The sequence below is a fragment of the Heterodontus francisci genome, chromosome 11 (assembly GCF_036365525.1).
Source record: "Heterodontus francisci isolate sHetFra1 chromosome 11, sHetFra1.hap1, whole genome shotgun sequence".
NCBI lineage: Eukaryota > Metazoa > Chordata > Chondrichthyes > Heterodontiformes > Heterodontidae > Heterodontus > Heterodontus francisci.
The window spans coordinates 89,588,932-89,605,144 of NC_090381.1; the positions used below are offsets into that span (position 1 = coordinate 89,588,932).

The 16,213-nt window shown below is 42.5% G+C and overlaps 1 protein-coding gene across 11 annotated transcripts in view; it reads right to left on the reverse strand.

Moving 5' to 3' along the window:
- dlg1b (discs large MAGUK scaffold protein 1b) overlaps positions 1-9,246 on the reverse strand; it is a 438,658-nt gene extending 429,412 nt beyond the window's left edge. For 6 of the 11 annotated variants that reach the window (XM_068042461.1, XM_068042460.1, XM_068042459.1 and 3 more), the window contains exons 1-2: positions 8,241-9,245; positions 7,787-7,918 (exon numbers count right to left, since the gene is read on the reverse strand). In XM_068042461.1, coding sequence (XP_067898562.1) covers positions 7,787-7,918; positions 8,241-8,259 — 151 coding nt within the window. In that variant the 5' untranslated portion in view covers positions 8,260-9,245. Of the gene's footprint in view, positions 1-7,786; positions 7,919-8,240 lie in introns of all 11 variants that reach the window. The other 5 variants (XM_068042457.1, XM_068042451.1, XM_068042454.1 and 2 more) reach the window with 1 other exon arrangement.
- Between the last annotated feature and the right edge of the window lie 6,967 nt (positions 9,247-16,213).

Consider the following 16,213-nt stretch of genomic DNA (forward strand, 5'->3'; position numbering starts at 1 on the left):
CAGATGTGATTCGAACACAAGGATGACAATTTAAAAACAAGAGGTGTTGCTAGATCAGGAGCCAATGTAGGTCAGCAAGCAGAGGGGTGATGGTGAATGTGACTTGGTGCAAGTTAGGATATGGGCAGCAAGATTTTGGATGAGCTCAGTTTACGGGATGATGCAAGGTGGGAGGCCAGCCAGCAAACATTGGAATACTCACATCTAGAGGCGACAAAGGTGTGGATGAGATCTTAGCAGAGACAAGCAGCGTTAGAAGTAGGCAGTCTTGATGACGGAGCAGATATGGGGGCAGAGGTTCAGCTCAAGGTCACATGGGACACTGTGGCTGCAAACATTCTGGTTCAGCCTCAGGCAGTAGCCAGGAAGAACTATTCAATTAGTCCTACTCACCCGGTCCTTCCGCACAGCCCTGCAAATTTTTATGTATATATGCAATTCCCTTTAAAAAGTCACAATTATAGAAAATAGCAGCCCTGGACTGAGTCACATCACCCTCGCACTTCAAGACAACCTATGTTCTTGATGTGTAATGTGTAATAGTGTTTGATTTAATTACAAAGCACAAGTCAGATAGCTAAAAAAAATTTACTATAAAGCAGGGCATTCACCTTAGATATAGGGATCCCCCTTTTAAAAAGGCAAAAATGAAGGAAATGCTATTTATAGAAAACCTACAAGAGGCTCCATAATTCAAATGATTAGTATGCCAACCTTTACCAAACTTCTGACATCTGGAAGGTGTGCAAATTAATATCAAATAATGCAAATTCAATAAAATGTAGCAGAGATCTCCATGTTGGAGTGCTTTTCTCTTCCTGACATGTAAGAAATGCCTGAAGAGTATCACTATGTAGAAAAAACTGAACATGCTCTATATACTGTTGTTTAAATATGTATGGTATTTAAATATTATTCAACACAGAAACCATTCCATGATAAACAAATTAGCACTCCCCACAGTCCCGAAACAAAATAGGCACTTCATTCCCCCCACCCCCAAAAGAACACCAGCTAAATCAAGACAAAACAAATGGAATGGTTAAGCTCTAAGGCTCAAATTCAACACTGGAATTCTCTCTGGGTTTTCCAATAAGTTTGCCAACTGCTATCAAAAAAAAAACACATTAGCAATGTTCCCCAACATACATTCCACCATCTGCTATTTGAATTTGGGTTGAAAATTGCTAATGCACCATAAATAACAACCTGATAATACATCAAAAGTCAACATACCTTCCGGTCCTAAGTCATGCAGCATATTCAAACAGAAATGGAAATGCAACACCACAATAGTAAGAATAATGTTAAAATAACTTCATTATGAGAAATATCCTTCAGTAAATTGAAAGCTGTAGTCCAATCAGGGGTCCAGCACCCCACACCTCAAGCTTTGCAATCAAAAGCCAACACCTGAAACCTTTGAGTAGATTACTGCTTTGTAATTTACCAAGACATAACAATCATTTTCAATTACAACAAATGGTTAATTTAAAAAGTTCTGATTTCAATCGTTTTATAAATTGCATTTTTAAGTTAGATAACACTGTCCTACAATGTATCAACTTTATTCAGTTGATTTATTCACTAAATACCTCTTTCCAGTTTATTTTCCATAATGGCCATTCCCAAATATAATTCCAACATCTTGTGTCTTATGTCAGGTTTCTAGTATTTGCAGATTTTGCTTTTATTTGTGTAGTTCTGTTGTAGTGACATCAACCATCCTGATAACATACAACACCAATTCAATGTTGAAGATCAAAAGATTAAGCCAGCCTACAAAATCTACATGTATAGAACTAAAACCAATTTCAAGTTTAAAGGATATAAATAAACTTACACTGAAAAAGAGGCTAGCAGTCACACTAGCTAATAAACATGTTATTTGGAATTAATGATCCCATTAATATTCAGGATTCAATTACTGTCAAGCCTGCTGAAAATGCATAAGTTCAAGCCAATATATCATGAGCTCAATACTGTTTCATGGGCACGGCAAGTGCTGCCACTTAAGTGCACCATAAAACTCCGCACCTAGCCCACACTATTTGCTGGACTGACTCCATTTTCCCAATTTTCTACAATCACCCAACCTGCACTGTTTAGTTGGTAATTTTGTTTATTCCTATGCGTATTTGGAGTAAAGACCATTAACCACGATGTTTATATTTGACTCCTGGGAACCCAATTTATAACTTATCAACGGAGCTTAAATATCAGTCTATTGGAATAATGTTAAGAAATTAATCACTATCGTATACAATTGTTTTTCTCATCTCGCAGCCTTTACGCCAAGACGTTGGTTGATGGGACAAACTGTGTATATCTCCACCACTTTCCCGAAAGACACATGGGTCAGCTAGCGAGGAATGCCAAGATGCAACCTAAACTAATTATCCCAACTTCCTTTAGGAGCACAACATGCTAGTCAATCAGCTACTTGACAGCTGGAGGAAGGCAAGGGGAAAGCTTCAGTTAATTCAAGAACTTGCTTCTGGATTTGTGCTGGTGCAGAAAAATCACATTAACACCATCAAGTCATCTTTAAAGGGCTATGGTACAATTTAGAAGCAGTGCTGTCACCCATCCCAACCCGTCTCAAATCAGTATCCATTGTAATGTTTACGAAAGCACATTACCCATGAACATATTCACAAATCCACGTCTGTGTGTGGGTGTCTCTCTCTCTCTTCCCCTACCTCCATTATGTTCTGGAATTCATATCAAAAAGCAAGCTCTAGGCAAAATCAATTAAGACTGCTTGTAATTAAGTCTATGGCTCAGCAGAAGAAAGCCATTTTTAAAGAAATACTAATTGGACAAATATTCAGAAACTAGGAAATGTTAGCACTTAGCAAAGATCTATAGAGATTTACAGCACAGCTCATTGAGTCTATGTCTGTGCTGGCTTTTTAGTAGGGCAATCCAAATCAAATCCCACTTTCCTGCTTTTCTCCACACCCTCCCTGCTCCAAGTATTTATCTAAATTGTCCCTTAATATACAATGGTCTCTACATCAACTATTCCCAATGGCAAAATCTTTCATTCTCAAATAACTATGTAAAAAAAATTCTCAACATCTCATTGTGATATTAAACAGATAACCCCTCATCACTGGCTCCCCAACTAGCAGCAATAGTCATTACTTCTGTGTCTTTATCAAAACTCTTCAGAATTTTAAATTTCTTCTTAGCCTTCTCTGCTCAAGTGGAAAAAAAGCAAGATCTCCAATATCTCTTCATAGTTATAGTCCTTCACCCCCAGGTAACCATCTTGCAATTTTATACTGCATTATTACTGATTTTATTGTCCTTTCTACAATGGGGACATCCAAAGTTGCATACAGTACTGTGCCTAACTAGCGCCTTGTAGAAATTTAACCTCGATATAATCTACACCCCTGTTCACGACACAAAAATTAAGACATAATAAAAGGTGAATATAATGTGCCTGCAATTGAACTTTCAACATCTCTGGTCATCCAGACACAGATTTTACATTGAGTTTATAATCCCATTCTTTGTTCTTTCTAGAGTAGTGCCGGAGGACTGGAGGATAGCAAATGTTGTCCCCTTGTTCAAGAAGGGGAGTAGAGACAGCCCTGGTAATTATAGACCTGTGAGCCTTACTTCGGTTCTGGGTAAGATGTTGGAAAGGGTTATAAGAGATAGGATTTATAATCATCTTGAAAAGAATAAGTTCATTTGCGATAGTCAGCACGGTTTTGTGAAAGGTAGGTCGTGCCTCACAAACCTTATTGAGTTTTTCGAGAAGGTGACCAAACAGGTGGATGAGGGTAAAGCCATGGATGTGGTGTATATGGATTTCAGTAAGGCGTTTGATAAGGTTCCCCACGGTAGGCTATTGCAGAAAATACGGAAGTATGGGGTTGAAGGTGATTTAGAGCTTTGGATCAGAAATTGGCTAGCTGAAAGAAGACAGAGGGTGGTGGTTGATGGCAAATGTTCATCCTGGAGTTTAGTTACTAGTGGTGTACCGCAAGGTTCTGTTTTGGGGCCACTGCTGTTTGTCATTTTTATAAATGACCTGGATGAGGGTGTAGAAGGGTGGGTTAGTAAATTTGCGGATGACACGAAGGTCGGTGGAGTTGTGGATAGTGTCGAAGGGTGTTGTAGGGTACAGAGGGACATAGATAGGCTGCAGAGCTGGGCTGAGAGATGGCAAATGGAGTTTAATGCGGAGAAGTGTGAGGTGATTCACTTTGGAAGGAGTAACAGCAATGCAGAGTACTGGGCTAATGGGAAGATTCTTGGTAGTGTAGATGAGCAGAGAGATCTTGGTGTCCAGGTACATAAATCCCTGAAAGTTGCTACCCAGGTTAATAGGGCTGTTAAGAAGGCATATGGTGTGTTAGCTTTTATTAGTAGGGGGATCGAGTTTCGGAGCCACGAGGTCATGATGCAGCTGTACAAAACTCTGGTGAGGCCGCACCTTGAGTATTGCGGGCAGTTCTGGTCACCGCATTATAGGAAGGATGTGGAAGCTTTGGAAAGGGTGCAGAGGAGATTTACTAGGATGTTGCCTGGTATGGAAGGAAGGTCTTACGAGGAAAGGCTGAGGGACTTGGGGTTGTTTTCGTTAGAGAGAAGGAGGAGGAGAGGTGACTTAATAGAGACATACAAGATAATCAGAGGGTTAGATAGGGTGGATAGCGAGAGACTTTTTCCTCGGATGATGATGGCAAACACGAGGGGACATAGCTTTAAGTTGAGGGGTGAAAGATATAGGACAGATGTCAGAGGTAGTTTCTTTACGCAGAGAGTAGTAGGGGCGTGGAACGCCCTGCCTGCAACAGTAGTAGACTCGCCAACTTTAAGGGCATTTAAGTGGTCATTGGATAGACATATGGATGAAAATGGAATAGTGTAGGTCAGATGATCGGCGCAACATCGAGGGCCGAAGGGCCTGTACTGCGCTGTAATGTTCTAATGTTCTAATAACAAATCTCCACATTAACTTGTTTCTGCCACCTAACTGCCCCTTCAGCTAACCTTCCTATGTCCTCCTGTAACCTTTTACAATCCCCTTCGCCATTTGTCAAGCTGTCCACTGTTGTGTAGTCAGCAAATTCAATAATGTATCCCCTATGACCAAATGCAAATCTAAATTATGACAGGAATAAAAGTGAGCCCAATGATGTACAGTGCACCACTTCTAAAATTTCAATACAATCAACATCCATTAACTTTTACTTTCTTTTCTGCCCAACCAACATTCCATCCATGCGACCACTTTTTCTCATGAAAAAACAGGTACACAGTATAACAAGCCTAATGGGACAAACTTTCTGAAAATCTATATCCACATTTACATCAAACTAATGTCACCATCACCTGGTGCCTATTCACACTCACTCTCTGGTAAATGTCTACACTAAGTTAGCGGTTAAATCCCACAATTTTCCTCAGCAAAACTGAACAAGGCACAAAACAAAAACCAACAAGGATTCCCATTTCTGGCCACTTTCAAATGATCCCTGCTAGAAACCATGCATATGCAAATATTAAGTGAGACTTAACTATGATGTGCACCGCTGGGAAACAACTGCACACACCCATGGCCACCCAAGTTGGGGGAGGAGGGGTTTAGGGAGGTGAAAGAAGCAATGTACACAACTATTGTTTAAAAAAAATGACAAGGCAGCAGGTGTGTGGATATAAATTCCCATCTGGACACAGCTTAGAATAGCAGTACAAGTATTTTTTGGGAGGAATGCTAAGGGGAGCAGGAGAAAGCACAGGCCTTTTGGTTACACGCTGCCAAATGGAACATTCCTTAATTTATGAAAGCCTAGTATAGGTTATTTCATTGTCTTTAAGAAATAGTAAAATTATCCGAAACGGTGGCTACTCAATCTTTAGTTAACATTCACCCCACCCCCCACACTTTCAGTTACTGGATGCAGGGATGGTGGCAAGCAGATCAGAGGATCTCCTGACAGGTCTACTCCTAGGCCTGGGTAAGACTACCATCCACAGGCCAAGATATGTATGATCAGTTTGGAATTTCACATCGACTTCTTGCCTCTCCTTGTATTTGGGTGGCTTTGGAGAGAGATCACTCACGTCCATCAATAAGTTTGAAACCTTCTGGTGACTGGTGGGCACCACTGGAAACAAGTTGCACAATTGATGGCAAAAATCAGATTCTAATTTAATGCCACAATGCAATTTTAGTTTGCCAGAGTAATTTATGTTAGTAAGGAGGAAGGCTTGTTAGATTTATTTTTGACCGGAGGCTCTGGGTGCCACCCTTTGGCCCTTTAAATATACTCCCATAAGTAATGTAAAGCAGTGAAATGCATCTTGTATCAATGCAGTTGGCACTAACAGCCATACATTACTTATGGGGCGGCACAGTGGCGCAGTGGTTAGCACCGCAACCTCACAGCTCCAGCGACCCAGGTTCAATTCTGCGTACTGCCTGTGTGGAGTTTGCAAGTTCTCCCTGTGTCTGCTTGGGTTTCCTCCCACAGCCAAAAGACTTGCAGGTTGATAGGTAAATTGGCCATTATAAATTGCCCCTAGTATAGGTAGGTGGTAGGGGAATATAGGGACAGGTGAGGATGTGGTAGGAATATGGGATTAGTGTAGGATTAGTATAAATGGGTGGTTAATGGTCGGCACAGACTCGGTGGGCCGAAGGGCCTGTTTCAGTGCTGTATCTCTAAATCAAATCAAAATTACTGTGAATTAGAGCAATTCAAGGTGGCGGCTCACCACCACCTTCTCAAACGCAATTAAGGACAGGCAATAAGTGCTGTCTTTGCTCACATCCCACAAATGAAAAAAAAATTCAATTTGCACGCATGATTATTTTCATTTCAATCTATTTGAATGTCCAATGTGAATAATGTTACAACTGAAGACAAAGAAATGAGCAATTTCTTTGTAATTTAACATTTTTTCTCCTATCAAAAGAATGAAAAAGGTTTTAATCAATTGTACTGTACTCCATCCAGCAGAGTGTGGGCTGGTGAGTAAACTAGAGCGTCAACAAGTTTTGTAATTAGGAAAGGGTCCTCCTATTCTGGAAAGTCTAAATCGGCATTAAGAAATTTATTGCGATCACATTATCTTTAACTCTACTTAAAAACGTGGGTCAAGGTCTGAATAAAATTATATGACTTTCCTTAGAATTTCATATAGTCGTGATACTGTACGACTTCCTTCAGCACCATCTCAACACGTGTCCAACTCAAAAGCCTGAACTACAGAGCAGTCACCCAGTGTGTAGTCTGTTTACATCCATAAATCACGCCCCTCACTCCATAATGCTTCCTGTTCGCTACACACAAAACGCCCAACGGCTCCTGAAGGCAAGCACGCAGCATCAAGCACACTGACATCCGTGAAACTGCAATATGATGATCCAACAGTAGGTAGAGTTCATTAGAAATCCTGTACTTGTGCTGCTACTCATTTTAATGCAGAGGGGTTGAAAATGCCTCGATATCGTCACTTAACTATTTGCAATTGCCTTGTTTGTACTATTCCCGCTTTCACTGGCTCTCCATGGTTTATACGCAGAATCGTTATGCAACAGGTTGTCAGCTCATAGGGAATGGCGTACTACTGGATGATAGATGCCCCCGTCGTTAAAACGTCGAACTCCTTTTTCTCTATTCAATAATATTTTTCTTTAAAAAACCCTTATGTTCTGAACGCATTTATGTTTCAACACCTCACGTTGACTGGCCGTGCTGTTAATCCCCAAACTAACGCAGGTGATGAGGTGAAAACTTGGGGTTTACAAACGTACCTATTAATGCTTGAAAGAGATTGCTGCGGAATATGTTGATGACTCTCTCGATAGACGCACGGAGCTGGTGGTCCTCGGTCTTGCCGAGCTTGGCACGGTAATTCTCCAGGAGCTTCAGAGCCCGCTGAGCATCTGAGGAGCAGAGAAAGAGAGGGGCAAAGACAATCACACACTGAACAGTCATTAACGGCCCGTTCACAACAACTCCTGCAGCTACAAAGTAGCTCAACTTTATCCAACATTTGCCGCTTGGTCGGAAAATGCAAAGCTGTGAAAATCTGTTTTGTTTAGTTAATTTTAGTGATGTTAAATACAAAAGAAAGAAAAGAAATACAAAACGTCTTACAGCACTTTAAATAAAATTAAAGCACTTTTATTAAATGTTTAAGCTCATATTAAGGCTAAATTAGGTTGGATACCTTAAGTTCAAGAAAGTTAACATGTTGAAACTCACCTTGCTTTCGAACCGGCATCCTCTTACTTCGTTTCCCCCACCGCCACCCCCCTCCTCCCCAACAGATTAAAGTCCACCCTTAGTAATTCCCTTAATTTCAGTTGTAAATTATCCTGGAGAAGTCCTAATAGCAGTTTCCTTTCTTCGATGTTTTACAAATTCCTGACAGTCTGTCAAAAGCAGGATTCCAGCTTTTTCCCCCAGGAGATGCGCCTAAGGTTTTCTATATACTTCAGTTTCACTGGCACTTTCTGTACCTTAAAAACAAGTTTGGGCTAGTTGGCTTAAAAAAAGGTTTTCGGTTTCTTTTTAACTTTGGACTCTCCTTCTATCCCAGGTGGAATGACCGGTTTGTAAGAAAGCTGCCTCAGGACCTCATCCGCGATTTTCTTTTTCAGTCTGGGTTATCTGATGAGGCAGTTTGCCCTTTTATCTTGCCGGTCAGTGCTTGTCCTACTTTCTCTCTCAAGGTGACTCCAGATTATCCTGTTCTGGAGGAGGGAGGGGATTTACCCCCCCCCCTCACCTTGAAGGTGAGTGTCCCAGTCTCTGTCCCTCAAACTCAGGGTCACCCACTAGCTCCTGAATCCAGTTGTTTCCTTTCGGCGGTGGGGGTCTCTCTCCCCTCCTCCTACCACGGGATGGGGAGCGGCCTTTGCCTCCTCTCTCTCTCTCTCCTTGGTATCCGGGGAGCGGCGGCGGCGTCCCTGTGCAGCCCCGAGGCGGGGCTGACTCTGTCTCTCCTCAGGCGGGTTCAAGCTCTGAGGGCTGTCCCCGGGGTATGTGAGGGGGAGGTGGGGGGGGGGGGGTTGCCACGGCACCGCCGGCTTCTCAACTCCAGACGCCCGCGCCACCCGTTCTCGCCGCTGGTGCCGGGGCCTTGAACCGGCGTTAGGCCCCGCTCCTCTCGGTTCACACCAAATTAAAAAAAACTTTGCCGCCCGCTCCTCCTCCTCCCGGTGACTGACTGAGAAATTCCAAACTTTCCACCAAAATGGCGGCCGGGACTGGGAATATCCACCACGTGATCGTCCGGCTGCCAATCAGGAGTGAGCTAGCTGTGGGGGGGCGGGGCTGAAGTGTAAAGGAAGGACGTGGTGATAGTGCCTGCAGCTCGAGAGTGGGAGCTCCCTTTCGAACTCAAGTCTTTCTTTGGCCTCCTTGTCTCGGGAGACAATGGGTAAGCGCCTAGAGGTGGTCAGTGGTTTTGTGAAGCAGCACCTGGAGTGGCTATAAAAGCCAATTCTAGAGTGACAGACTCTTCCACAGGTGCTGCAGATAAAATTGGTTGTCGGTGCTGTGACACAGTTGGCTCTCTCCTTGCGCTTCTGCCTTTTTTCCTGCCAACTGCTAAGTCTCTTCGACTCGCCACACTTTAGCCCCGCCTTTATGGCTGTCGCCAGCTCTGGCGATCTCTGGCAACTGACTCCCACGTCTTGTGCTCAATGTCGACTTCATGTTGTGTTTGCAGATGTCTTTAAAGCGGAGATATAGACGGCCGGTGGGTCTGATACCAGTGACGAGCTCGCTGTACAATGTGTCCTTGGGCATCCTGCCATCTTCCATGCGGCTCACATGGCCAAGCCATCTCGAGCGCCGCTGGCTCAGCAGGGTGTATATTCTGGGGATGTTGGCCGCCTCGAGGACTTCTGCGTTGGAGATACGGTCCTGCCACCTGATGCCAAGGATTCTCTGGAGGCAGCGAAGATGAAATAAATTGAGACGTCGCTCTTGGCTGACATATGTTGTCCAGACCTCACTGCCGTAGAGCAAGGTACTGAGGACACAGGCTTGATACACTTGGACTTTTGTGTTCCGTGTCAGTGCGCCAGTTTCCCACACCCTCTTGGCCAGTCTGGACATAACTGCAGGCGCCTTTCCCATGCGCTTGTTGATTTCTGCATCGAGAGACAGGTTACTGGTGATAGTTGAGCCTAGGTAGGTGAACTCTTGAACCACTTCCAGAGCGTGGTCGCTGATATTGATGGATGGAGCATTTCTGACATCCTGACCCATGATGTTCATTTTCTTGAGGCTGATGGTTAGGCCAAATTCATTGCAGGCAGTCGCAATCCTGTCGATGAGTCTCTGCAGACACTCTTCTGTGTGGGATGTTAATGCAGCATCGTCAGCAAAGAGGAGTTCCCTTCTGAGGACTTTCCGTACTTTGGTCTTCGCTCTAAGACAGGCAAGGTTGAAGAACCTGCCATCTGATCTTGTGTGGAGGAAAATTCCTTCTTCTGAAGACTTGAACACAAGTGAGAGCAACAGTGAGAAGATCCCAAACAGTGTAGGTGCGAGAACACAGCCCTGTTTCATGCCACTCCGGATAGAAAAGGGGTCTGATGAGGCACCGCTATGCTGAATTGTACCTTTCATATTGTCATGGAATGAGGTGATGATACTTAGTAGCTTTGGTGGACATTTGATCTTTGCTAGTAGTCTGAAGAGACCACATCTGCTAACGAGGTCTTTTGGTGAGATCAATGAAAGCAACGTAGAGGCCCATCTGTTGCCTCAGGGTAGGCACACTCAGCCAGCTTCTGGAGTCTGTTTAAAATGACTCAAACGAAGACTTTCCCCACTACGCTGAGCAGGGAGATTCCACGGTAGTTGTTGCGGTCACCCTTGTTCTTATAGAGGGTGATTATATTGGTATCGCGCATGTCCTGGGGTACTGCTCCCTCATCCCAGTACAGGCAAAGCAGTTCATGCAGTGCTGAGAGTACAGCAGGCTTGGCACTCTTGATTATTTCAGCGGTAATGCCGTCCTTCCCAGGGGCTTTTCCATTGGCTAGAGAATCAATGGCATCACTGAGTTCCGATTTTGTTGGCTGTTTGTCCAGCTCATCCATGACTGGCAGAGACTGGGCTGCATTGAGGGCGGTCTCAGTGACAACATTTTCCCTGGAGTACAGTTCTAGGTAGTGCTCCACCCATCTGCTTGCGTTGGTCAGTGATAGTTTCCCCTGATTTAGACTTGAAGGGGGTGCGATCTTCCTGATGGTTGGCCCAGAAGCTCTCTTAATGCCATCATACATTCCTCTGATGTTTTCGGTGTCAGAGGCCAGTTGAATACAACTGCATAGGTGTTGCCAGTAGTCATTTGCTGTTCTTTTTGCAGCGCTTCTGTCTACTTTAAGTGCTACGGATGTTAACTCACTGGGGGCTTGTAGTTCAACAGTGCAATGCGCTTAGTGGCTATGACAGGTTCCAGCTCTTCAAAGTGAGATTGAAACCAGTCTGCATTCTGCTTCTCACATTTGCCAAAGTTGGTCATTGCTGGCGTCTCTGATGTGGCCCACTTCGTCTCTGCATCCCCTGCAGGAGTGTTTTGAAGGGCTTTTTCAAGTGAATTTAGAAACTTGTGCAACAGCTGTGGATAAGAAATTCTGCTTGTGTTGATGCGCGGGCAGCCCTTCTGCTTGGAGTGATGTCGCTTCTTTGGTTTGAGTCTAACTTTGCTGCACACCAGGGAGTGGTCGGTGTCGCAGTCTGCACTGTGGAAGCTGCGTGTGATTTGGACACGATGAGGTCCAGCTGGTGCCAACGACGTAATCTTGGGTGTCTCCATGAAACCTGGTGACGGGGTTTAGTATGAAAGAACAAGTTGGTGATGCAGAGTGATGTATTCCACACTAAATCACTCACATTTCTCATTCTCTAATTCACACTCTTCCTCCCTAAATCACTCATTCCCTCCCTCACACTCTTTCCCCCTCCTTAACTCCCTCTCTCTCATTCATACACTCACTCCATAACTCACTCACTCATTCCCTCCCTAACTCACTTCCTCTCCAGCTTACACTCTCCCTCTCTAACTCACTTATTCTCTACCCCTGATCCATCCCCACTGATCACTCGCACTCAGCAACCAATTAGGAAAGGCGTTTTTTCCCATTCCGTTCTTGACGGTTCTTCCATCATTATTTTCTCAGTTAACCACAATTATCTCTTTTTTTCCCTGTTATTTGTAAACTTTTTTTGTAAAGAAGTTGGAAGCAGTCTCGTCCCCAACGCCCCCATTGTAAAACAACACATTTATAAAATTTCAATACGTTTTCTAATATCTGTCCCAACAAAAACGGAAGTTTAATGATTATGTTAAGGACATGCAAATGAGAGCAAAAGAAATCGAAATGAAATAATCTTTGGAAAGACCGTAGAGTATTGTTTTGAGATATATTTCCTTCACTTTTATAAAAAGACGTTACAACCAACTGAAAGGTTTAGTAATTAATCACAGCAAATCAAAGGATAGTTGCTTTTGAAATGAATAGAAATGCGGAGTACACTGTGGAAAAGTTCACTCGGTGTATCCCTTTTAAATCTGTGGCTTTGTTTACAATGCGTTCAGATGTTGGTGAATCTGAAAGTTTTTTGAATGGTTTTTTGATACACTGACTGTACGCGGTGGGTTTGCGTTACTACTCCACGTACATTAAGCACCTGGATCCGTGGCCACCTGGGGGTAACAGGCTTTGTCCCTCTGGACTGTAACCAGACGCCTTTTTTTTCCCATTACAGTCTGGTCAGGACTGAAAATCAATCCCCCGACAGCTGGAAATGACGGAACTGGCCGAGACAGCCAGATTTCGAACAACGTCCGAGACCAGATGACGGCGACTGAAGCTGCTGCTTCTAAATGTCTTGATCCAAGAGCTTTAGGAGGGGAGGCTGTTACCTTTATAAATTTAAATGCTAACAAGATTGTCTGTAAAACGTAAATCCTCCAAATCCTTCCTAATTCCAGTTCAGCATCGCGATAATATTAGTCAAATGTGAAAATTCAACTCCTGTCCCTCAGCTCTTCCAACTTGAATAAAATGTAATAAGGTTAAAACTCCAAATTCCTGAATTTTCGAGGTAGCACCACATTTGTTAGGGAATGGGGGAGGGTGGGGGTAACTTTAGGCCCCAGAAGCTCTGAGTTGTCACAAAACTTTCATTTATGATGTGCAACACAGAAATAGCAGTAAACTATGATGAGATATTTGTGTGTGTTTTTTTTATAACATAAGGGATTGTATTTATGAGAGGAATGGTAAGAAGATGCAGGCTTAAAGGCAACAGTAGTTTCCTTGGCTGCTATCTATAAGTGTATATGCTGTTCTGATGAATGGTCATCAATCTAAAAGGTTAACTCTTTTTCTGTCTTCACAGATGCTGCCAAGCCTGCTGAGTATTTCCAGCATTTTCTGTTTTTATTTTAAATTTTTAGCATCCACAGTATTTTGCTTTTGTAGATAGGTTGTATGTAAGTAAGCTTTAACCATTCTATAACTTGTTTTCAAATCATATATTAAAAAAGTCTTTGACCGTAGTCTGTAATCCACTCCTTTAAACATGCTGACTCATTAGGGGGAACAAACCTCTTGTGATCCATCTGCTGAGCTGCCAGACAAAATTCTTGACTTTTCCAGAAAACTGAAGTACAATTGGTATCAAAATAAGTAAGCATCTGCGTTCTGTTCACAACACCAACAAAGGATCTAGAGAATCATATTTAGACCACTATTCTCAGTCTTGTCAGTGATCTGGTGGATCTCATCAGAAGAGACAATTCTTACTTTGGGGATGATAATACCACCCTAAAAAAAAGTGGCTAACTCACCATCAAAAGGCAAATAGCAACCCAATCACTACAATAAGATGCAAGCAGAATAGGATGACGAGTAGACAAATGTGATATAACCTAATCAATAACCTTGTTGATAATGAGCAGCAAAAAACTGCAAATGTTGGAAATCCGAACCAAAAACAGAAAATGCGGGAACACTCAGCAGGTTAAATTGGATCTGCTGAGAGTTTGACACTTTTTGCTTTTGTCAAAAATGATTAATTATGATATTGGTCACCCTTTCCTTAACAGGTATTGCAAATTCTTCAGTTACAAACATATCCATTTTTGAAAAGAAACGGGTGGTGGAAATGGCTGGAAAAGTTAGAGTCATAGAGAGATACAGCACTGAAACAGGCCCTTCAAACCACCGAGTCTGTGCCGACCATCAGTGTGAGAATCTTTACAAAACTCGGCTCTGCAAGCAACTTAATTCCACTACTAATGCTGCCTCCACCCTGGAGCATGCATTTGGCAAGCTGTCACCTTCCCGTTGGTGTCCTGTGAACCATTAGGCTCGAATTCATGAGATATCTGTGCTCTTTATGTTTCCTTCAACTGCTCTCTATTGTTATTCACCTAATATGCAAAAAATATACATTGTTTTAAATTTAACTGGTTGTTTGAAGTATAATTGCATACTGTATTGTATAGAATGTTATTTTTTGTACAAACTTTAAAAAAAGTTGCACAAGGCGCTATAGAAAATAATTACAGCATTCTGAATTTTTGTTTGAAACAGACTTTACTTTTCATGCATTGAATTGCATAAACTTATAAATATTTCAAGAGATGTGGAAACAAATAGTTACAGGAAAAAATATGGCCCACAGTGACAAGTTTAATGTATTGTGCTCCAAAAAGATTAAAAGTATTGCAATAATGGTCTAATGTTGGATGAAAACTCAAGTCATCAGGGTTTCCACTGTCTGCTAAATGTTTTTTGTTTCATATTTGATTTTTATCTACAGATCTTGCTATTAATTGTAAAGCTACAACAACAGTTTGCAGTTGTATAGCTCTTTAATGTAAATTGTCTCAAAGTGCTTCACAAGTGTGCATAATGAAAACAGATGCTGAGTCAGAAAGGAGAAGAAGAAGTGGGGGGGGGGGGGGGGGGGATGTGGCGGTGACTGAATACTTGGGTGAAGAGTTGGGTTTTGAAGAGGTTTTTAAAATGAAGACAGTTAAAGAGACAAAGAAGTTTAGAGAGGGAATTCCAAAGAGGAAGACTAAGGCAGCTGAATTCTATGCCAATAGTGGTGACAAATGTTGGGGAAGGCCCAGGAGGGCAGAATTATAGAACATTCAAGAGGGAAAATGGTACTGGAGGAGATTGCAGAGATAGGATGTTGCAAGACCATGGAGGGATTTATAGATGAGGGCAAGGATTTTCAATTGAATATGTTATGGGCAGAGGGGAGGGGGAGGGGGTGGTGAGGGTAGGGAGCCAGCTGAGGTCAGTAAGTACAGGGGGTGATGAGCAAGTGGAACCCAATGTGTGACAGGATATGCATGGCCATTACCTTAGATGCAGTATCAGTACGTAGATTACACATCATTTACCAATATACTATGATGTTATATTGAGTTGATTTGAGCATTGGTGATGATAACATGTGGCAGCTTCAGTTCTGGATTAAATACTATTGTAAAAAACATAAACAGATTAAATGAGAGGTCCTATACTTAGTGGAATGCAGAAACTCTCCTGGCTGTGCACCATTTGATGCCAAGTGGCCATGTGAAAACACTGCACAAATCTGGGTAAGTTAAACTGAAGGTGATACAAACTGCATGAGGTAGCAAGGATGTAAAAACAGGTAGGATTTTTTTGTTTACAAGACAACTTTCTATTCTAAGGTGAGTCACAATGTATTAGGCAATTGTTAGAACAACCACTGAAACAAAAGTTACCAACCCTTATGTAGTGAGCTGTTAAAGCAGTCAGTATCTGTACTGCCAGTATTTTAAATAAAGTGTGCAACAGCCCATTGAAAATAAAATGAAGCAGCACATTGCCCTTGGCCAGCAACACCCTCATTAACTACCTTTCATATAATTGCTACAACTTTTTCACTGAAAGAAAACTTATATAAAAAAAACATTGAAATTAAAACATCGGCACACCTCACGGCTGCAATTTGCATCACTGTTGAATCGTGCAAACCTCGATGGAGTCTGATTCTTCAACACTCCACCTCCTCACCACTAGCACTGCATCAACTTTGATGCCAAGTGTATCACCACAACAGAAGAGATTATACTTATGCCTGATTATAGTTTTCCAGAGTATCCTTATGTGATATCAGAATATACTTTACCAGGAGCAGTAGGTATGCTATTGAAGAAA